The sequence below is a fragment of the Haplochromis burtoni genome, unplaced genomic scaffold (assembly GCF_018398535.1).
Source record: "Haplochromis burtoni strain Fernald_Lab_line unplaced genomic scaffold, NCSU_Asbu1 Contig_8, whole genome shotgun sequence".
Classification (NCBI taxonomy): domain Eukaryota; kingdom Metazoa; phylum Chordata; class Actinopteri; order Cichliformes; family Cichlidae; genus Haplochromis; species Haplochromis burtoni.
This window is the reverse complement of record NW_024582369.1, coordinates 3,666,838-3,690,493: the sequence shown is the minus strand read 5'-3', so window position 1 is coordinate 3,690,493 and position 23,656 is coordinate 3,666,838. Positions and strand designations below refer to the sequence as shown.

The following is a 23,656-nucleotide window of genomic DNA, read 5'->3' as shown; positions in this document are numbered from 1 at the left end:
AGGTGTTGAATCACACATGCTGGCAGACTTCAGAGGTAGAAATGGCCCCGTTGTAGGCCCACATATTGGCTGTTGACACTGACTTCTCAGATAAGTGGTATTTTCTTTTTAAAGTGTAAATGTGCTATTGCTGCACTTTGCACTTGAGACTCTGAATCCTGACGTAGTGTTACCTAAGAAGAGCCCTTGCTGTACACTCTGTTACTTTTTGATGACGCTGATAGTTAATGACTTGTGAGACAGATTCCACTGATTTACTTGTGACCTTTTCACTGGCACACAAACTCACTCTGGATTCCAGCCAGATCTCCCAGCTGGGGGATGTGACCTGTGAAAACTGGATAGAAACCCTCAAGCTGCTGCATTTTCAATTAAATTTATAAGTTTACAGTTTTTTAAGAATGCCCTCCACAAAATAACAAAATGACATGATTTATTGCAGGGCTGCTGGCCCTGTATTAATTGCAACTAGGTGTACTTAATGAACTACTGAACTTTGTCCTCTGTTCACCAGCTTGAGTCGCATTTACCGTGAATCACCGTGTCGAAATATAGGTTTTAGCTACTACTGGGAATAAGAAGGAATTAAGAGTAACAACCCACAAGGCCCAATTATATTTGATACAAAGAATTACACAGAGAGCACTGGGAGCCAAAATCCAAGTTGTTGGCTTGTTATGCATACTGTACCAATAATAGGGGAAAAATACCTCTCATTCCAAACTTCTGATGGTACTCTTTTGAATAGTTTAGAATAGCCTATGGTCACAAATCTTTGCCATCTGTGTGACGGCAAAAATTTAAAACCACACCAGTCTGTTGAATGCCGCACTTGGTGAGGTATGATAATGAGGTGAGGTAAATAGATTGGTACTTATATATAGCACTTTTCTACTTTAATTGAGCACTCAAAGTGCTTTCCTGCAACAAGCCTCATTCACCCATACATTCAGAGAACTTTTTTTATTAACATTAACAACCTCAAAGTGTCTTGGATACATCAGACGCAACTTAGGGTTCAGTATCTTGCCCAAGGAAACTTCAAAATGCAGATTAGAGGACCTCGGGGATCGAACTCAGACCTTCTGACCCTCCTCTACCACCTGAGCAGCCCCCACCACATATGACACCTGCTTAGCACCAATATGAAGATAGTTGCTGTCAGTTTGGCTTGCTGCCTGCTTTGGCTTGCTTACCTGGAAAAACCTGAAGAAGACTTTTTTTTGACTGTTTCAGTTTACCTACATCAAAGGATGCGTCATATCATTTACAACCTTGATACTTTTACATTACCAGTCACGCCAATGACTAATAATATCTCCCCCAATTTAAAAATATTTAATTAACATATAAATAAAGGAAGTCTCCCAGGGCCCCGGAAAGCAGTTCTAAGCTACCACTGTTTAGCATAAACTTAGCAATGGAAAACTGCTAATCCTTTCCTTTTCTTTTGTTCCAAAGCCAAGTGCTCTGGCAGGCGAAGAATGTGGTTGGCGCTGCAAACTTGGAGTTGCTTTTCTCACATGATCTCTCATCTTTGCTCACAGTGAATGCATATATATGCTCTAAAATGGCACAGTGCATTTGTTTCCATTGTTACTGCAATATCATACAGGCGGGCTTTTTTCTTTGCCAAGCCCCAAGAAAAGATAAATAAACAGAGTGGAGGTACTTCATACCTTGGCTACAGTTTCCTGTATCTGCTGTGGGAATTTTGCTTTGTGGAGATTCAGCCAGATCTATCAATAACAAACTAGAGGCAGGTGAGGCAGAGAAAGTAAGGCAGATTGTTTGTGGTGTTAAGAGGTATTCTGATAGGGATAGCTCAGTAGGAAGAGTGGTGGCCCCATGATCGGAAGGTCGGGGGTTCGATTCCCCTGAACAGCTACCCTGAGGTACCCCTGAGCAAGGTACCGTCCCTACACACTGCTCCCCGGGTGCCCAATGGCTGTCCACTGCTTCACTGAGTGAATGGGTTAAATGCAGAGAGGGATTTTCCCCACGGGGACCAATAAAGTACACTTTCTTCTTCTTCATAAAGATAATCTCTGAAGTTTGAACAGACATTGAAGGCATTTAAGGTACACAGGAAGAGATACCTGTTTTATGACTGCTTGACATGTAGTGACAGGTTAGTTTGAGGACATTTTTACCTGATATTTTGAACAAAGAATGATTGAAGACAGGGTTAAACAATAAGAGTAACTGACACAAACAAGTATTTTGAATTATGTTAATGCTAATGACTGTCTTGAGATTCACATTCACGTTACTACTTCTCTTCCTCTTTTCTTGACCCACTGGAAAAAAACTCCCTTGTTTCATTGTGAGGGAATTTGGGAATTACTGTTGTTCTAATCTACCCTGAGAACCCCGCTAATCCCATCTACCCCCTTGCTGTCCCAGAGCTAAAGCCAGAAATGCTGTGCCACAGAGGCTCAGTAGCTCCCTGAGACTGAGGCAAAACATTTGCTTCTCCCAGTAACATGCTCATCTCAGATGGAAATGATTTTTGTGTACTGTGGCCTTAGTACCCAAATACAAGCTGCTCCTGTTGTGCATTGTGTGCATTTTGTTGTAATTTGTGTCTCAATTTCGGCCTAAATCTATTAGTACACCCTGTGTAGTACACTATGTGTGTAATGTATAGATTTCGACTGGATATTTGTTGTCCTATTTGTTGAAAACATCCTAGTTTATACTGCAAGAGAAAGTAGCTTCAACTATCTTTTGGTAGGTGAGTCAGATCTTTATTCTAGCTTTAAATAAATAACCTCCTGAGTTCTCATTTGGGAAACATTTTTAATTTATCCTAGCTATTTGGGATTAGTTGGGCCTGATGAATATAAAAACAAGTCTTCGTCAGGAAGTTGAGCAGGAAGTTGTTATTTTGCTGTGTTTTTTTTAAAAAAAACCTGTATGTCCTCACATGGGTTCACTGTTTTTTTTTTAAGTATAACACATAAAAGTTAATGTTGCCTAACAAAGTATGAAACTATTGAACAGAATGAAGTATAAGGTGCAGAAAAGCCAACATGGGGCAATGAACCATGAAGCAGCATTTTTAAATTCAGCCAGACATGTTGCTGCCTTGTTTTTTAATCAATTTTAATTTAAATGCTGAGGATTTTTTTTAAATGTATAGTTATCAATATATAATATATAAAGAAATGTGGGGAAAAACTTCCAAAAAATGGGAAAAGATAGCATTATATTATCTTTAAAAAGGGCCATGGGCTGAGGCATAGTAAATGACCATGAATATTAATGTATTGCTAAGAAGACAGGGTTCAGAGACCTTGTCACCGCAGTCCTTGAGATTTCAAGATGAAAGCATTCAAGCAAGTCCATTGAAAATTAGAATGAGCCCAGATGAAAGCTCAAAAGCAGCTTAGGGTCAATATCCAAATCTTAAAATCCCAAATTTACTCCTTATCCACTTCCCTCTTTAACAGTGGTATTATTCTCTGTCTTGTTTTTAATTTCGGGTCTCCAGAACTCTCCTTTTTTTTCTCTGGCTCTGGGGCTCAATTTCCAGTTGGATATATTGCACACATTTGGTGATTTTATTCCACGTGGACTGTCTGAATCATAGTTTAGGCATAGCCTGTTCACTACTTGGATCAGATTTCCTACCATCTCTCATTAATTTTAAGACCTGTTTGCCATCTAAGAACGGTTTGGGGAGGTTGGGGGACCTATAATTGGATATTTTATGTAAGACCATCTTGGTTTATCGTTCTGTCTTTCAAACATATTTTTCTTTGTCTTCACGTTGCTGTTCAATTTAAGCCAGGTCGATTTAGACTTACATACTGAGGGGAGCTGGTGAAGGACATGAACGGATAAGCAGGAGAAGGCCACAAAAGGGTTACCAAAAGAGAGAGCTGAGCCGTGGGCTGGCTGTTGACAGCACCAAAAAACACTGTTGTTATCTGCTGTGCAAAAGCCTCTTGACTTGGAGCTTTATCATACAGTTTCATGGCAAAGTCTACTGTATGGGGCTTAAGGGCATACCTTTAGGCAGTTTTATATTAATTTATTACTGGCCAAAGCCATCTTTCTCCTTGCTGACAGGAAGCAGGAAGCTTTAAAAATTGCTCAGATTGAGTTTTCACAGAGCTATGTAGCTGATGTCTCCTGGTATAAACATGGAAAATATTACTTCCTGAGTTGATGAGGTGAAAGGACAGATGTTGTTGGAGAGTGCTTACATAATGTAACCACTGTTTTCTTATTGGTCACAGCACAAAACAAGGTCAAAGGAGCAGGGAAAGGACTGGGAATGTGGAAACGGCATACATATATTTGTATGTGTGCGTGTGATATGCACTCCCTGCGGACATGAATTTTCATAACCCCAGAAGGAGGCTCAGATAGAGGCCATTCAATAAAAAAGCATGCATGATAAACATGTACGGTCCAATCGAATAAATAGCACTTGTTCGATTTAGACTTGCATACCGAGGGTAATACTGCACATAATTAAATATGATGAAATGCACCAAAACACACATTCAGTCACTGACAACTCAGGTCTATCACATTTCCTTTCTAATATGAAGTTAAATGTGTACATCCTTTCATACGTCAACAAGTCTCTAACTGGTTTCACAATGGTACATTTAAGTTTATTAAAACCACAGAGCTATGTTCCTGTTTATGTAAATTACTAAGAATTTTCACATTTGGGGAAATATATACATTCTCTGACTATATAAGACAGAAAATGCTAGCCTGATTATGTCAAAATACAAAAATAACACAGCCTCAGAGACACAAACTCATATTTTTCCCTGAAGGTTTTTGGTTTTAATTTGCATATAAACAGACTGACAGTAATAATTCATGAATTTATGGGGCATTACTTGGAATGCTAACTTATTAGCTTGATTTGTTCAGATATTCAATCATATACAGTTTGCCTCCACTCTAAAAGATTTCCAGTACAATTTCTCTGCCTGAATCTAACCTCATTTTAGGAAGACACTGATTCATGGGTGTGCATACTTACTATTTTACTGAGATTCAGTGTGAAGTGAAGTTCAGTAGCCATTTATCTGGGTCACCTGAAACAAGTCGACACTGGCAGTGAAGTATTTGTGTCACAGCTTAACAACACACTGTAAAGCACAAAGCTGTAATTTTTCCTCTTTCTGACGTTCTGATACATAGATTTGATTAACTTTTGTTACCGAAAAAAGTTGTTTTCACATATTTCACTCCTTTTTTTAAAAATTCGTTTTGCTAAGCTAGACTGTTTGGCTGCTGGCGTTAGCTGAATTAACAAACAGATAAGGAAATCGTATCCATCCACTCTTATGTAAACCTCAGCCAGAAGCAAACACACATTTTTATAAAATGCTTAATTGTTCCTTTAAGACAGTGACTATGACTAAATGTCATTGGAACAGTATGTGACCAGAGAAAACAGCTCATTATGAACTCTCCTTCTAACATTGGGTAACAGCTAAAATCAAGACCTAAACTATCCACATACGGGAAACTTTTTTACGCCGAGTTGCAAAATTCACCTCAAATATGCTCACATGCAACGTCACTCACACACTGTATTTCTTCATGCACTCCTATGCAACTGTAATGTTGGGTGAGCAGAGCAGTGACCACCGATAGAGGCCTTGATAAGATTCATTTGAAATGGCTCCAGTCACTGAACCTGTCTGCTCTGCATGCCAAGGGCAACATTTCCCTTACATAAGAGCTTTTCTAGGTCACTGTTACATATATCAGTGTGATTTGGCTTCCTCAAGAAATATTTGCACCTTGACTTTAGTTTACACTGTCACATGTGTGATATATTTCTCTCCCAGACCTCCTCTCACTTTTATATGTGTGTGTGACAGAGCTCTTAAATTATTTCTGTTTCTGATATGTGTTCTGGCAGTGTTGCTGGCCACTCGCTAAGTAGTGATTGAGAAGAGGATGTTTGTGGAGAAATTGTCCTCTGGAGCATGTGTCACTGTGCAGCTGTCACAAGAGAGAAGATTACTGCTAAGACCGAGCCTGACTCACTCAGTTTATCCAGTGCAAAGCAAATCCGAGTCTCAGTTATTTGATTCATGAATGGATCAAACCCAGTACAGTTTAATCCATCAAATTTAAAAATGTCACTCACAATTTTTTTAAACACATAATTTGAGGCATAATTTAACTAGTAAATTGGTTAAACTGCCTTGACCGGTAAATGTGTCATACTGCAAAACTATCCAGGTTTTTTACTGCTATAACCAGCGTATCAATAAAGTTCTATTAGTCTTGGATATTATTCTGTTTGAAACTTTATTGGCTAATGAAAGAACACGACTTCTCTAAATTTTCAGGTTAGGAAGTGGAAAATGCTGGCTCGCCATCATGGTGACGGTACAGGCAAGCAGAAGGAAGCAGAGCCCGACCTCCACCTGTGTGGCTGCTCATCCTGGGGGATTCACGCCTCACCCCTCTTGGCCAGCCCCGTCATGCTGGAGTGTTCTATTTGCAGCGGGCCCTACATCAGCTACGCCCTAGAGGACACCTGGCAGCCACGCCAGCGTACACAGGCAAGTTTATTCTACAGCTACTCAGATTATTGCATCAAATGCTAACTTGTTGAGATAAACAGTGGATCCAAGAGTGATGGGAATTCCAGGTGTATTAAGCAGGAAAATTAAGGAAATCTCCAAAGAAATCATTACCAAAACCATCCATCCATCCATCCATTGGCTTCCGCTTATCCTTTTCAGGGTCGCGGGGGGCGCTGGAGCCTATCCCAGCTGTCATAGGGCGAGAGGCAGGGTACACCCTGGACAGGTCGCCAGTCTGTCGCAGGGCTAACACACAAGGACAGACAACCATTCACACTCACATTCACACCTAGTGGCAATTTGGATTATCCAATTAACCTATTCCCACAAGCTGCATGTCTTTGGACGGTGGGAGGCATTACCAAAACCGTTGTTATATAATATCTATAATACCTGTATTTGGAAATAAAACATTTCAAATCTATATGTTATATGTGAAAAGACTGATTAAATAAATGCACCACCAGGCAGTAGGAGTAGTTACTGCTACAGTGCTCCCATAAAGTAGGCAATGGAAGTCTTTGTGGTATTTTGCAGGATTTCTAAAGGTCTCTGTCAAATCCTCCCCAAACATTAATTTCAGCTCATTTTCTTTTTTCTGTGGTGCAGTGTGTTTTCCGTGAATGTTGACATGATTTTAGAAGATAATGCTCTACATGAAGATCTGTTTTCCACGGCACCTACAGTTTTATTATGGATTGTTTGACTCCTACTCTCTGTAGTGCAAAATGCTGATGGATACACTAGTTGCATTGCTGAGCCTCCCTTTTGTATTCAGAGTAGAGTTCACCTTTGTAGCAGCGTTAAGGACCTTTACCAGATAAGTGCTTACCAGTTTTTATTACCTCTTCGCCATTCTTCGTCTTTATGTAATGAAAGTGTCATTCACCTGCTTCAAAATGTTGCTACTGAGGTAAATGTATAACAAGTTAACATGGTTTAATATTTGCCTCTCTCCCCTTGGATAATAGGGCATGCCACATTCCTACTGCCCAAAATTATTCAGGGAACTCAAGTTCTTATCTGCCAGCTTAATAAATAATTAACAGTTTACTGGTTTTACCTAGCTATGGTAGTGGTAAGCTGTTAAGTTTAAGAAAAGAAGACATGATTTTTTTTCTGTTGGTATAAATGAAGTTCTGTGAGTAACTCTATTTTTTTTATATCTTTTTTTTACTTCAGTGTTTTTGCAGATACATATAAAACGAACCCAGATCAGAGTTCCTCAGTCCTTTGATGGTAAAAGTCGAAATGCTTCTTTTCTTTTTTCGCTGTTAAATATGCCTCATCCGATGATTCACTGTCAAGTTACACAGACCGCTACCTCCCCTTGATCCCAACACAGAAAAAAATAAGATTAAATAAATTCTTCAACCTTGTTCTCTCTGCTTCAACAAGCCACGCTTGTCTTCTTTTGGAAAATATGATGAAATATTAATGAACAGAAACCCCAGATTCACCATCGCTATGGATACAACTCCATCAGTCCTTCGCTGAATCAATAAACAACCTGAAGAAAAGGAAAGTTAGTCAGGAGGGGGTTAACGGGGAAGGCAGAAAGACAGATGTAAGTGTAAATCCAAGGAGAAATGAGAAAGGAGCATGAATGGTGAAGCGATTGTAGACTGTAGAGAAAGATGTTGACAGTATGAGGGGATATGAACAGTGAGTCATATATTTGTTTACAGTATTCGTGTCTGAGAGGAACGATGGAAAGATGCAGCAACTGTCAGCTATATAAAGACTTAGAGGTAAAATGACTGATGTGACAGGCAGACTGCTCAAAGCTTTGCCTCTGAATGAGTGAACAAACTGATGGGATTGGAATAACTTTTGTGCAGGCACACAGGCACACGCACACACATCCTTATCCCTCGGCTTGTTTCGATCTTGAAAAAACACTCATGGGAGACTACTAAGTTTTCCGTGCTGCAATGTGGAACAACAAAGTAGGCTAAGATTGTGTTTACCAGGAGCCACTTTGAAAAGTTGATGACAGACGGCAACATCATTGAAAACTAATATCTGACAAGGCAGTGCACTTTGATGGGAATGCCCTGAGATGCAAATGCTGCCGGTCCTGTGACAGCTGCCGGTTATGTTGTATGTGGAAAAAGAAAAAGTGGGACAAGCTTAAGTAGCTACTATTGGGACTTGTGTGTTTACACTCGTATGTGTGAGTCATTTCTGCCTGTCACATGCAGAGAAATGTTTTGACAAAGTAAAAGACATCCAACTTCAGATGCGGATATGTTGACTCCATTACATTTATTTATGCTTCCCAGATAAAGGTTTTGCATTAAAAATACATTTTTCCTTTTATACTTATCAATCTAGTCTTTCTAGTCTGTTGCCTGGTCTAGTCAGGGCCCATTTTTCATGTTTGGAATATAGATGAGTTTTAAGCAAATTTATTAAAGAGTCATTTCCACATTCAAGTTGTTAGCTATTTTTGTTTTAAGCAACAGATTCACAGAAATCCAAATAAATAATAGAGAAAATTCTATGAAAGCTTACTTATAAAGAGCCATGCACACAGGAAGTGACTAGAAGTGGTGTGATGACCAAAGACCATCAAAACTCAATGAAACTGAAAGACCTGGGTAATTGAACAGGTTAAATAATCATTTAGAAGAAGAAATGGCCAGATATTGAGGTAAATACAACTCAGCTTTGAGTCAAAAATTAAAGTGGCTTTCAATGGAAGCAAAGGATACATGTGATTGATAAATTATAGGTTGGGAAGCATATTAGACATTTATTAACTAAGCCCCGTAGCTATATAATGCATAATCCATTATATAAACCCTGTATTTTGCTTCACACCTAGTCGTAGGTCAGTTAGTGGATACTTTACTCCCATTGGTACCCTTTGAGAGTATGAGAACTGTGTACCCATCCACAGTGATTACTTTTGCCTAGTCATTCCAGCCCCTTCCTGTGTGCATTGCTCTTTTAGAAGCAAATGTAAGCTCCAGTTTGTAAGTTGACTAGCTCATCTTACCTCAACAATAAAATGCTATTTAGACACCAAAGTATCATTAACAATTAAATTCTATATATTAATATGTAGCATAGTATATCAGCTTCAGAGGCACTTTTTCTCCCTGCAGTCTTCCTGCAGCAACTCTTGTATCCTGTAAATGTCTTTGGCCCAACTGAAAGGGATGAGTTTCATTTTGGCATTCTGTCTGACTGAAGAACAATGATGCTGTTATACTGTCGTTTAAAGCAAGCGATCCAACCACTTTTTAGAACAGGAAACCAAGAGAATCAGTGAAGTCTCACACTGGGAATCCAGCCTTAATAAGACATGTCGAGGGGAGCTAGCTGGAATGAAGGCCTAAATCAGTGTGGGAGAAAACCAGCGTGCTTTAAAATGCCAGCAGTCAAAAAGGTCACACCTCATATAGTCACCATTTATATAGTTAAGAATGTCAACTTAGACTGATGATTTCAAAACAGCTTAGCTTTATTTTATTGCATTTTTTCCCCTTTATATTTTATTCTAACAAATCAAGCAAAAAAGCATCGACTAAAGGGAAGGAATGGATTTTGACCTTTTAATCAACTAGCAATGAATCGAATTTGTCTTGATATGGATTATTTCACTGTAGATAGATGTTATTTTGTTGTACTTGGGTGTTATTCTACTGTACATAGATATTATTTTACAGTATATAGCTGTTCCTTTAGTGTATTTAGATGTATGCCATGTTTCTCTTGAGTATTTGACTTGCTTTTTCTAAGTGGTGCCATATTTTCCCCCCAGGCTATGGACCTGTACTACCACAATGAGTCAGACCCAGACAGCTACTGTTGCCCTGGTGACAACAGTAAGTAACCAACAACTAAGCCTGTTGTTTTGTATTCTTCCATTTCCTGCCTCCTCCTTCTTTCCCTCTGCTTTCCTACTCTGACTCCACATCACAAACTCGTATTCCTCTGTTGTTTCTTTCCACCATCCCACTCCAGCAGTCCCAGCTCATTTCTCTTTATTGTCGCCAGTGACGTTTATTTTTTTCTGTAAGTCCAAAGTAATCTTCATTTTGCTCTACTTGTTTGTTGTTGCGTCTTAGTCCAAACCTAATGAGGTTGTGACTTCACCTTACCTCACCACTTTGCCCTCTGATCCACCCTCTAAACCCCTGGGATAATAACTGTTGTTCAGAAACCAAGATTACTTATTTGTTTTGTGGAAACTTGCAAAGCAGTAGTTACAGAGGCAATCCTCAGGACCGATCATTATGCACACAATGCAGTGACCTTTTCTGTTTACAACCTCTCGGGCGCTTGTTGCTTACATGTGTACAGTTGGGTGAAAGTCTACCTTGGTTTATGGCCAAAATGACAGTAAGTGACTGTACTTTAATTTTCCATCATGCTTCACAGTTGTGCCACAAATCAAGCTCCAGTACAAAGTGCATAGGCTGTATGCGTGACATGTTTTGGCACACACTGCCTATCTTCTTTCAGTGGCTGTCAATTAACACAATAGCCAAAGCATAGGCTCCACCAAGTATGTCCGTGTGTGTCTCTGTGTGTGCGTTCCCACGAACCACTTTCCTCCCTCTTTGCAAATTCAGTTTATTAATTCTAAGTAATAAATATCAGATGAAAGGCAACATTTAGCATTTCCTGCTTTGCGCTGGAATTATACAGAATCTTTAGGAGCTATTTGTTTCCAATTAAATTATTTGCTTGTACTATCATTAACTGTGTAGAAAGCGCAATTTTAAGTAATACGTAAATGTCACTTAGTGCTATAAGGAACCATAAGAAGAACCATATTGCATTTAAATACCAGTGTTATATGACTGTTACTATATTGTTGTTTATTATTACTGCAGAAATAAGCTTTTAATGGCTAAGGTTGAGCTCATTTGAACAATTTTTTGTATATCTCGTCTAACATTCACAAAAACACACTGATGAATGCATCAGGGGCAGCTCAAGGCTCTGTTTCTTTGGGCTGTATCCTTGCTTGACTTTGACTTGTTGGAGCAGCTAAGATTTGAACCAGTGACCTTCCAGTGATTAGACGACAATCAAAGTGCATCATTTGCAAAAAGCTTATCATATAAACTTTATCTATACAGAAATGTTCTCATTCATAAGCATTTGTAGTGCCCAAAATATTTAGAACAAATATTTTTGTTCTAAGAAGTAAAGGTGCAGTACAATGGCGTGTACTACTCCCTACACAAATCTGACTTTTGTCATCTGAGGACCTGTTAGAGGTCTGTTTCTTCTTGTCCAATTGCTCATTGATGCAGCTTATCTTTCTGCTGTGGTTTGAGGCAGTTGGGCTGCTCTGTGAAGGGAGTAGTACACACTCTGGTATTGAGATTTTAGGTTGCTTTGCATTGGAGTAACCAACAACTTTGGAGTTTTAGAAAAATGACAAGCCATTTTGAAAGTGTTCTCAAATGTGTGGAGGCTGATGAACCAGACACTTAACTAGAGTTATGCTCACATAGTTTAAAAAAGGGTTTTCAAATGATCAGTTAACAATTAATATGATAAATTTGCAATCGATAACAGCGGTGTGATAGTTGCTTATCAAGGCCTGTACAAAACCTCGTAAAATTCAGTGCTTTTATAGCAAAAAAAATATATTTTCCTTTACAAGAGAAAGGTATTTCATAGTCGGCAAAACATTTTAAATCTGAAGTTTAAGTGCCTGTTTGAGCTTAAGCACAGTCCTGAAGTAAACTTGCATTCTGTACTACTGCAGCAACTGTGCTGCAGATCTGCAGGTAAGAAATGTGACACGAACCGTATTCTGATTTTTTTTTTTTTTTTTTGGCTGGCAGTAGTGTGCCTGTTAATAATGGGAGTTTTCAGCGGATGGATAGAAATCCAAGCAATTAGCGGAGATGGTGACAAGCTGTTCCTGTGGCCTCCGCTGTCATGCTGCTACATCCTGTCGATCCACATTGAGCAATTAGTGGCTTTTGGAGTACTTAGAAGTTGAGGACCGTCACATATGAGTCGTTTACAGTGATGCACCGATGTATGTGACACATGAAGCGGTGCAGAGAGACAAAGACTGAGGGATTGATCCAGTAATAATAATAATTATAGGGAGCAGGGATCTGACTGGCTAATTTTTTACAGAGGAAACCATGCCTGTGTTATTTTTTTACTCCTCTCAATAAGGGCAGTCTTATGTAACCAACACTACTTGCAAAAGAAACCCTTACTGGAAACACAAATATGCTAGTGCTATAAATCAGCATGTACACATTGACTTATGGTGCTTTTCCCTGTGGCAGCAGGTTTATATAACATGTTAATTGCTAAGCCTGGATTTGAGTGTGTGCATGCGGGGGTGCGTGTTCTCAAATTTTCCTTTTGTTCTGATGTACAATATTATCAAAAGGTCTGTTTTAAAGCTATTATTTACTCTTTTTTCCCTGCGTGTATGACGCATCATTTACCTGTGTCAACCTGCCTTTCAGCGCTTAACAGACAAACATGCTGCTCACGCCTACACACAGCACGCACATATTTGCAAATACAACACAAATATATGCATATAATTCATAATATAATATATAATTCCATAATAACACTGCAAATCCAAAGTGATATCACAGGACTGAGAAGAAAGTCTGAACACATTAATTTGTATTACACCTTAAAAATTTATAATAAGACCTTTAATAGAAATATATATAGGTCGAGATTAGCTTGCTCCACTTTTATCAGCTAAGCTACTAATCACAGATAAAAATAAAAATGTAACAGTGATGTAACAGTTTTCTAGTAAAACGCTATGCCATCTCTGACACTATCATGAGTGTCTTCCTGGAGTTACATAAACATTTCAAGGAAATGGGAATTTTTGGTGATTGAGTAACATGCCATTTTACTTCAAGGAAGTGATTAGGAAACTTCAGGGCCAAACATATACGCCTCAAATGCCACAGGTGACCCAGCGGACATGTCCATCAAAACAAAGATCAAACCGGGAAGCAAAGGATGACGTATCGATATTGATAGTCAAGCGGGCCATCTGACAGTCCTCCATGTCCAAAATAAAAGCCTAGCTGTCCTCTGTGAACAGCCGAGGACTTTATATAACAGTGTCATTTGGTTCCTCATCGCCAAGGCTCATTCACATTCATCACCAGATCAGCTTTACTCACAAGCACCCTCACCATCCTCGACACACAAAGAGTGGACATTAGGACATGGACGGATGAGAGGCTGAAAGAGATGAGCGTATTTAATAAATGGATGCCAGATGCCGGAAACAGGATGAAAATGGGCATATGCCGGTCTTTGTGTATGTGTGGCTATGCTAAAGGTGGGTGGGATGAGGCAGTAGGATTGTGTTTCCATGTATACTACAACTCTAATATCCTGCACCAAGTCAACCCCATCCTGTCCTTTCATGGCTCACAGGGTCTCTGTGTGAGTCAGTTATTTCTTTGGCATTGATGGCAGTGCCACTCACGGGTTACATAACATACTAGTATCTCACACACATAGGCAGCAAACACACAGCGTGAGTATTGTGGGAGCCTCCTCTTGTTCAGGCCTGAGCTTGGAGCAGCCTGCGAATCCTGAGGCGAAAGCAGGCCAGATAGGAAAAACACTGAGAGAACCTTTGTTACAGCCGCTCCCTCGCTCCAATTTCTTCCTCTCTTCTGATCTTCGCTCAACACTTTGCTCTCATTTCATTGGACTCTTGGCTATGACCAAACAAGTGCAGAGTGAAGATCAATGCTTACACCCTGACGAAGGTAAGGCAGCGTCTTCTTCTTCGTCTTCATCGTCATCTTTTTAAATCTTCTCCCTCAGTGCAGGAATGGCTATATTTTCAGCCATTCCTCTGAGGACAAAATGCAAGTCATTCTGCTAAAGACTAATTTTTCAAGTTCAGCACTACAGTAGCTCTCTCTTGGTATGTCATTTTCCTGTCATCTTGCTATTTTTTGAAGGAAGAAATATTAGATGCTTCAACTTGTGTGGCATTTCTGAATTTTCCAAATGTTGATAAAAGATGTCAGTTTTAATCCCACGCGGAGTGTTGCTGAAGTGTCACGCAGAATCGTAGATTAAATGCCCGTTGAAGGATGTCACTACCGCACGGCACCTTGCACTGCCTCAGTAATAAATATCTTTCACTCAGTTCTTGGTGGTGCAGTGAGGACGGGCATGTGGAGCAAATTTAGGATGTGCTTCCAAGTACTCTTGTGCCCTTTCTCCCTTTTTTAGAAAGTGTACTGTGTGGGTCTCTCTTCAGGCTTGTGGGTGCTTGCATGTCCTTTCAGACTCCCTGCAGGTTTGTTTTGCCCTCCAGCTCAGCGTTATGTGTATGTGTGAGTGTGTGAATCAGGTGGCTGTGGTGGGCAGATTAATAATAGATTTTGCCCTGACTTAAGGGAGAAGAAGAGACAGCAGTAAAAAGTTGAGGCTGTATTTAAAAAACTGCAGAGTCACCCATGGAAACAACCTGACTCTGCACAATTCTCATCTTTGAGTGTGAGACTAGAAAGTTCGATTCAGAACACCAAGACTGGCAGGGTAGTTTTATAAGTGCCCGTGAGCAAAACTACAGTGTGCAGATTCCTAATAGCCAACATATCAATCAGACTCTGGGGGAAATAATTATTTGATCCCCTGCTGAATTTGAGTTTGCTCACGTACAAAGATGTGAACAGTCTTTAATTTTTATGGAAGTTTCATTTTAATGGAGAGAGAAAGAACGTCAACTAAAAATCCAGATATAAAAAACACATTACATAAAAGTTATAAACTGCTTTGCAAACTACACGGGAGGAGCTTTGTTAATGATCTGAAGGCAGATGGGACCACAGTCACCAAGGACACGAGTGGTAACACGCTACGATGTAATAGAAGCATATGTACAGACCCTTAAGTTTGCCACTGAACGTCTAAATGATTCAGAGAGGCAAGGAAGAAAGTGTGGTCAGATGAAACCAAAATGGAGCTCTTTGGCATCAACTCAACCTGCTATGTCAGAAATGCTGAGCATGTCCCAAAGAACATCTCCACAGAACATCTCCACAGTCAAGCATGGAGGTGGAGACATTATGCTTTGGGCTGTTTTTCTGCTAAGGGTACAGGACGACTTCTTGGCACTGAGGGTCCATGCACCATCAAATCTTGGCAGAGAACCTCCTTCCCTTAGAGAGAACACTGAAGGTGGATTTTCCAACATGACAATTGAAACTGAAAGCTTTTATAGAGTTTCTGTAAAGAGGAGTGGTCCAAAATCCCCCCTAGTGACGTGTGCAAACCTGGTGTGCAACCACAAGAAACATCTTACAGCTGCGCTTGCCAACAAGTGTTTCTCCAACAAGTACAGAGTTGTCATGCCATAACATGCAAAGGAATTTATAACTTTTATGTAATCTGTTTTTAACCGACTATATAAATGTTGATGCTTGCAGCTGATCAAAAAAGAGAAAACGGCTTCTCAGAATAGACCAAGGCTAAATAATTTCATGAAAAGCAGACATATTCAGGCTCCAAGGTTTAGCTCATTAATCGATAAGAACTCGGCATTGCTCCTCTTGCTCCTGACACAGGTGTGCCAAGGCACTGTTAATAAATACCCACAAAAAATTAAGATAAAAATAACATAAACTGCATTGCACAACTTTTTTTTTGAAAAAGGCGCAGTTTACGTCAGAGTTCGTGCAGAACTGCAATAAATGATCACTGCCTTGTCATTTTTATCCTCACCTCCCCTGCTTCCTTTCACTTATCACTGAGATGCCTTATCTCACTCACTCCCAAAGACTCCCAAAGAAAAAGAAAAATGGGAAAATTCATGAAAGACACTACCGTAAGAACATATCAGGTAGATAAAAGTACTCAGGATAATGAGAAAGCATTTCATCAATAGACAGGTTAATTAAAGGCCCAAACACTGGCAACGGCCAACTTGCCAACTCTGTGAATTTCTGCATCTTTTTAAATTCTGAGCGCAGCGTGTGAACCTCAGGTGGCTGGTGGAAAAACACTGGATATGAAAATGAACTTTTTTTTTTTTTAAAGGGGGAAATGTTATTCTTCTTCTACACTTAGCCTTTAACTATAACCCAGCTTCGTAATGCTGTCACAGGGAAGTACAATCCCAAGTATACAATACAGATGGATGATGAGGATTATTAGCTCATACTTAATATTAGCCTTACCCTTAAATCCATATCAATGTAGGGTGGAAATAAACATGTGCATTTTTTTGTGTGGACACTTTTATTCATCCATTTATCCTTTTCCACTTATCATCAGGATCACGGGGTATTTTTAAATTAAAGTTCAAAGTTTAAACGCTTAACTCAAAACTCGAGCAAACTCAAGGGGAGCATTTGAAGGCAGCAAAACCCCCGCCCTCGAGAAAAGTCATGCAACCATGCAACGAAACACAAAACTTGGAGAGTGGAAGGAAATAGAGGCGGGACGTCTCCGCCCTTTTAAAGAAAGAAGAAAAAAAAATGCTGGATGAAAGTCTTCAAGAAAAGGAATGCGGTGTAGTTCGATTACCTCCCTGCCGAGGAGCCAAACCTTTGTTCTAGTAGTGATTGGGATATAGAAGCATCCACATGAAAGACAAAACGACATCTCTGACGTGTAAGTACGCTCAGTATACTTTTGAAAACACCGGCAATCGTTTTACAAAGAAAGAAAGAAAAAAAATCGCTGTTGTATTTGGATCGTACACTTGTAGGAAACTACAAATCCGCAGTGTTTTTTTTATATACACTTACGGCGCAGGTATGCGTATTTTAATAGTTAACTAATGCAAAGCAAGCGCTTCTAACACAGTTTGTGCATGTCTGTGTGTGTCAGTGTGTCCTGCGAAGAAAACACAGGCACACATACTTGGTGTATGTGGGGTGGGGTGGGGGGGCTCCCATTCATCCCATAATCCCATGACCTGGATTTATGATGCTCATATCTATTTAATTGTCTTGCTGATAGAGAGTCTCTTTAAAAGCGCAGGTGAGAGCTTGGTAAGTCTCTCTTGCAACTTGTTGAGCTCCGGTGATGCTGCAGGTAGACAAAATGAAAACTTCCGAGCTGAAAGGTTTGTTTTCTGTGGAAACTTATTGCAGTGCAGTTTTTTTCTTTTGATATTAACTACGGAATTGAGATCTTTTAAAAATGCATTTTGCTTGTGTTTCAAAAATTGTGCGGCGACACTTTGGTACTTAGAGTGCGTTTGTCTCCGTTCTCCTTACGCACAGTGATCGGCGTCTCGATTAAGTGCTTTTGGCCTTCACATGAGATATCATCTTACGCACATTCCACGGAGGGGTGTAGATAGAACTTGAACCAGGTGCCTTACATAACCGTGTATAACTGAGCCCGTCTGCTCTTCAAGTGTGCCAGCGCAGAAAACTAATCATTTTCTGCATTGTTACACACATTTTTTCATCCCTCATATTCTAATACTTTGCTTTTTTCTTACTGTTAAGTTAAAAACACACTGTTTCGTCTCTGTTTTACTTTGGACTGACTGTGTGCAGGAGTTTCACTCTGTACTTTTCCACTACCAGTGGCTTTTCTTGGCATCTGGCCTCCCTCGGCTCAGGCTCTCCCTCTTGTCCTTTGTGTGCCGGGACAGCCTGCGTCACTCCCGACGGTTTTAAAAGAGGAACAGCCAAAAATTGAACTTGATAGTCCTCGTGACGAGACTATCAAATTATTTGTACTGAACCTTACTGTACACTCAGCGCGAATACACATGGTGCAGGAATGACAGAAATAAACAGGGACTTGTGGAACAGTCACGAATGTCTCGATCAGTTCTGTTTTAGTGTGCACTCATTTGTAAGACAAAGTCCATCCTGTATGCCTGAAACACTAAGTGGCACCATATGTTAGGCTGTTTACTGGATACATCTGGATTTCATTTGCCCATAGGGTTTGTGTTTGCAGTTTTTGTGTGTGTAGATTGAAAATGTGTTTATTTCGTGGTCGGTTCAGACTGGCTGACTCTCGCCTTACTCTCGGGGGTGTTAAAGTTGGAATGGTATTGCACAAACTTATGTGCAAATACCATTCCAACTTTACAGTGAGTACAGTAGTAATCACATCTTTTTTTCTGCCTTTTGTCCATGTTTTTGACGCAAGCACGGCTGATGTGCGGCCATGACGCGTTGGGAGCGCAATGACCGCTGATTTGTCGAAAAACGGGATCGATCGCCTTCTCTTGGTTCACTTACCAAAGCTAAATGTTTACCAAGGATCACGCCCACCCGGGAGGTGGAGTAGGGGGTATGGAGTGTTGTGGCGTATGGGGTGGAGAGAGACAGCTCCTCCCTCTTCGTAGCCCTATATAAAGCGAGTGCCAGGGCTAGATGGTTATAGTTTGGTTTTTGGCAGTCTGGAATCGCGGAGCTGCTTTTTAACTCATCATGACGGTCATAACAGAAACGCAAGAGCCTGTGCTGACTTACTCGAAGTCTAGAGGGCTAGTGGCATTAGTCACGGGTATGGATAACAACAAGATTTTAATTTATGATGATGATGATGATTAGTGGAATCTCTATGTTGCTTTTTTCCTTTTTAGTCCAGTGTAAATAATCTTTCCATCCGTCTTCTTTTTTCCATTGTTTTGCAGCTTTTATGAAACAAAGGAGGATGGGTCTGAACGACTTCATTCAGAGGCTAGCCACAAACTCCTACGCCTGCAAGCAGTAAGTATCAACTCACATCTGACTCATATTATTGTTCTGCGCTCAGAGTGGAGATTGAAACATTGGGAAACCCAACCAAACATTCTAGTTATACTGCACTGAAGAAATATTTGATGTGTGGAATGATGTTAGTTTTTTCATATTAGTGCAAATCTTTGGTCATTTGTGTGGAGATGAACTAAGTTTGAACTCGGTGTGGTTGTTGTTGTTTTTCAGTTCCGAGGTTCAGTCCATCCTGAACTTGAGTCCTCCTCAGGATCCTGAGCTCATGAACACAAACCCCTCTCCTCCTGTAAGTAAAATCAATTGTGCAATATACGGGCATATCCTCTGTTTTCATGCTTATCATACATGTTATGGCTCCAACTTTTTTTAATCATCTCTGTCCTTCCCTCACAGCCCAGTCCATCCCAACAGATCAACCTCGGCCCATCATCCAATCCTTCGGCCAAGCCCAGCGACTTCCACTTCCTCAAGGTTATCGGCAAGGGTAGCTTCGGAAAGGTTTTGCTTGCACGCCATCGCACGGATGACAACTTCTACGCTGTGAAAGTCTTACAGAAGAAGGCCATTCTCAAGAAGAAGGAGGTATGTGTGCTTGCAGACATGTTTTTGAATTTGAACTCGTACACACAAATTGCAAGCATACCAGGCAAGGTGTGTTCATGTCAACCCCCCTAACCACCTCTCTTTGTTTCAATCAGGAAAAACACATTATGTCAGAGAGGAATGTGCTGTTGAAGAATGTCAAGCACCCGTTCTTGGTGGGCCTGCACTATTCTTTCCAAACAGCGGACAAACTGTACTTCATCTTGGACTACATCAATGGCGGAGAAGTGAGTTACTAGCTCAACTGCTGACACGTAGAAAGATGGACAGTCTGATCTATTTAATGCTGGAATTAAGGTCGAATAAATTAGAGGATAACTTTGAGATAGAGGAAGAAACGAAAGGGAACAGAGGCACCAGACGTGACCTGTAAACTGAGGAGGAGTTTAAAGGAATAGTAATGCCTTTCCAGATCAGAAACAAAGATGAGACAGAGCAGAGACAGACAGAGGGGATATCCTGTCATGAGAAGAAGAATAGAAGCTGCTGCTCTCTGTTTTTTTTTTTTTCTTTTAAACTAAAGGAAACACCTCTCAGGAAATCATCGAGGAGGGGGGGGGGTTGGGACAGCAGAAAAAATTGTGGGCCAAAAATAGCAGCGCCATTCAGACTTGGTGTGCCTCTAATCGAGCTAATTTCCTGTGATTGTTGGACGAGCAAAGACAGTGCTGATTAAATATGGGCCTCATCAGGAAGCAGGATGCATTTACTCTCTTTTTCTCCTTTCTCTCTTTTTCCCTCCATCCTGCCGGTCTCTCACTCCACCTTTGGTCCTCAATTCATCTGTCTTCTCTTGTCAAACTTTTTAAGCTGTCGCCATCCTGCCTCTTAATTTCCTCCCATCCGGTTTCCTTTCTGTCTCTGTCTTTTTTCATCCATTAATTTCCTACCCCTACTTATATATATAATTCTAACAGTGTAATCAAGTTTAGTTATCAGGAACAAAACTGCTCTCTGCACTTGTTTCAAAGACACTTCTTTCTGTTTCCCTCTATGTTCCAGTTGTTCTACCACCTGCAGAGAGAGCGCTGCTTCCTCGAGCCCAGAGCCAGGTTCTATGCAGCAGAGATCGCCAGCGCACTGGGATACCTGCACTCACTAAACATTGTCTACAGAGACCTGAAACCAGAAAACATCCTGCTGGACTCCCAAGGACACATCATTCTCACAGATTTTGGACTCTGCAAAGAGAACATTGAACCCAATGGGACAACATCAACTTTCTGCGGTACTCCAGAGGTAAGGAGAAGCTGTTCAGTGTGGCTCTGCTGTTAAGGTTTTCTCACAGTTGTCTGTAATAGCTGACCGTTTTAACTTACCATTTCTTATCATCTTTTGGTTTTTTTCTCCCTCTGCAGTATTTGGCTCCTGAGGTGTTGCACAAGCAGCCGTATGACAGGACAGTAGACTGGTGGTGTTTAGGAGCTGTTCTCTATGAGATGCTGTATGGCCTGGTGAGTACTTCTAATCATATTACATTACTTTAAATTGGAATAAAATTAGATATTTACTGTTGTCTTATTTGGAACACTGAAAATATTACAGGCATTTATGCTAATTTGCTCTTTTATTCTGCCACCAGCCTCCGTTCTACAGCCGCAACACAGCAGAGATGTACGACAACATCCTGAACAAGCCACTGCAGCTGAAACCCAACATTTCCAACTCAGCTAGACACCTGCTGGAGGGCCTGCTGCAAAAAGACCGGACAAAGAGACTGGGCTGCTCCGACGACTTCGTAAGTCTCCATCTCATTTGATTGTTTACATACCACACGTGGTGACGAGCATCATTTAATTGTTTTATCATTTCTTTTCCAGATTGAAATTAAGAACCACATATTCTTTACCCCCATCAACTGGGATGACCTCAATGCAAAGAAGATCACCCCTCCCTTCAACCCCAATGTGGTATGCTCCCTTTTTTTAATACTCTGTTAAGCCCCGAGAAAGTCAGGTTTATGAATTTTCACTGTACCCGCTCTTAGTATTTACACAACGTAACTAAAGAGCATGAAACATCCTCACTTAATACATTTCCAACTATGGTAAGGTATTTTAAAGGTTGGCTAATTCCTGCTTGTCTCCCTGCTCCTTCCTCTCTCATGCAGACGGGGCCCAATGACCTGCGGCACTTTGATCCGGAGTTCACAGACGAGCCGGTACCCAGCTCCATCGGTTGCTCCCCAGACAGTGCACTCGTCACAGCCAGCATCAAAGAGGCGGCCGAGGCCTTTGTGGGCTTCTCTTATGCCCCATCTATGGACTCCTACCTATAGGATTTAAACACAGGCACTTATCATAGACACTAGTTTAGACTTATTGGGCATGAAACGAGGCATGCCCGTGGACTTGCATCGTGACCCCACTCAATGTTTACCATCAGAATGATGGACATCTCCGAAACCTAACCCCGCGACAACTCTGCATCTACAAAGACTTTAAACATGTGTACTTTGCCACATCCTCTGCAACTCTTGAATGCTTGCCACAAGAGGATGCCCAGTTGGAGTTCTGATCCTCAAGCTTTTACTTTCACTACCTGCAGTCCCCTTTCAGCCTTCAGTTGTTCATCTATTTCCTGATAGTGGAGGTCGTTTGCACACAGGCAGCTTAAAAGCTCCCCTTGATCCCGACGCCACGAGATACAAGCACACGTCCAAGTTCCCACCTTTTTCAAAGAGAGGAAGGCCGGACCAGGCCCAGAGAAGATTTCCATTTTCATCTCTGTAGCGAAAGAACCTTCCCTCTTGAGATTTCTGCTACCACCTGTGAGGACCTTACCTTTTGAGCGCGAATGAGTAGCTTGGAGATGACATTCATTTTGGTGCTTTAGTTTCTTTTCATGTACTTTCCGTGTGTTTTGAAAAGGGAGTTATTTAAAAACCGAATGTTACAGAGAGACAGATGGGGTAATTTAATTTTTCTACAAGGTGCCTTTATATTTTTTTCTCTCCATCAGAACTTACATCATTTGAGTTTGACTGTGTCGACACTAACATCAGAGTTTTATCTGCTCTGCACCTGATTTTTCTTTGGTTTTGTTGAAGTCACTATCGAGGAAAGATGTAGCACTAAGTTAATCCAATTCTTCTGTCTTTAACATGTGACATGTTAGAACTCGAATGATGTTTCACGTCTTCTTTTGCACATAAAACAACAATGCTGATAGATGGAAAGAGAGCGCACTGCTGCTGCTAGGTGGCGACAAGAGGGATGTGTTGTGCAATGTTTTGGGGAGAGCTGCTCGCCGACCGAGTTCCCCCTCATTCCTCCAGTCTTCCACCCGCCACGCAGTAATGTTAACGGCAGCCCGCGGACGGGCTGACACTTTAACTGAACATTCCATTTTAATATTGCTGTAATGCAGTTTGACGGTATTTAAGTTTGTTTGTATATTTGGAGTTCTGTGTACTAGTTTTAATGTATATTCAACAACAAAAAATGACTAAAGGTATGCTTAAATATGTATACAGTATGTAACAATGTTAAATGTACTGTAAATTGTAAAAATTGTTTAAGATTTACGTGACCATGTTTGGTTTGCAATAAAAGTTTAACTTTATTACACCTTACAAATGTGTTATTATTATTGGTAAATGACTTGTGCACAGAAAAGCTTAGCTGATTCCCCTTTGGCTCAAAATGTCTTTGCCTCTACAGAAAATAAGTACTTCAGAGTTAAAGAAAAGCCCAGCATGAAGAAACATTTACTAGTCCTGGTTGGAACACATTTGAACTACTGAATGTCCCACTTTAGGGTAGAATGAACTTTATCCTC

General features: G+C 40.6%; 1 protein-coding gene across 4 annotated transcripts in view; it reads left to right on the top strand.

Moving 5' to 3' along the window:
- sgk1 (serum/glucocorticoid regulated kinase 1) overlaps positions 1-23,450 on the top strand; it is a 35,385-nt gene extending 11,935 nt beyond the window's left edge. Inside the window, exons 4-14 of one of the 4 annotated variants that reach the window (XM_005914346.3) lie at positions 6,342-6,557; positions 10,354-10,417; positions 19,192-19,267; positions 19,484-19,559; positions 19,667-19,855; positions 19,972-20,103; positions 20,879-21,115; positions 21,235-21,330; positions 21,459-21,614; positions 21,697-21,786; positions 21,987-23,450. In XM_005914346.3, coding sequence (XP_005914408.1) covers positions 6,342-6,557; positions 10,354-10,417; positions 19,192-19,267; positions 19,484-19,559; positions 19,667-19,855; positions 19,972-20,103; positions 20,879-21,115; positions 21,235-21,330; positions 21,459-21,614; positions 21,697-21,786; positions 21,987-22,154 — 1,500 coding nt within the window. In that variant the 3' untranslated portion in view covers positions 22,155-23,450. Of the gene's footprint in view, positions 1-6,341; positions 6,558-10,353; positions 10,418-13,992; positions 14,336-14,614; positions 17,196-17,488; positions 19,062-19,191; positions 19,268-19,483; positions 19,560-19,666; positions 19,856-19,971; positions 20,104-20,878; positions 21,116-21,234; positions 21,331-21,458; positions 21,615-21,696; positions 21,787-21,986 lie in introns of those variants that run through there. The other 3 variants (XM_005914348.3, XM_005914350.3, XM_005914347.3) reach the window with 3 other exon arrangements.
- The last annotated feature ends 206 nt before the right edge of the window (positions 23,451-23,656 follow it).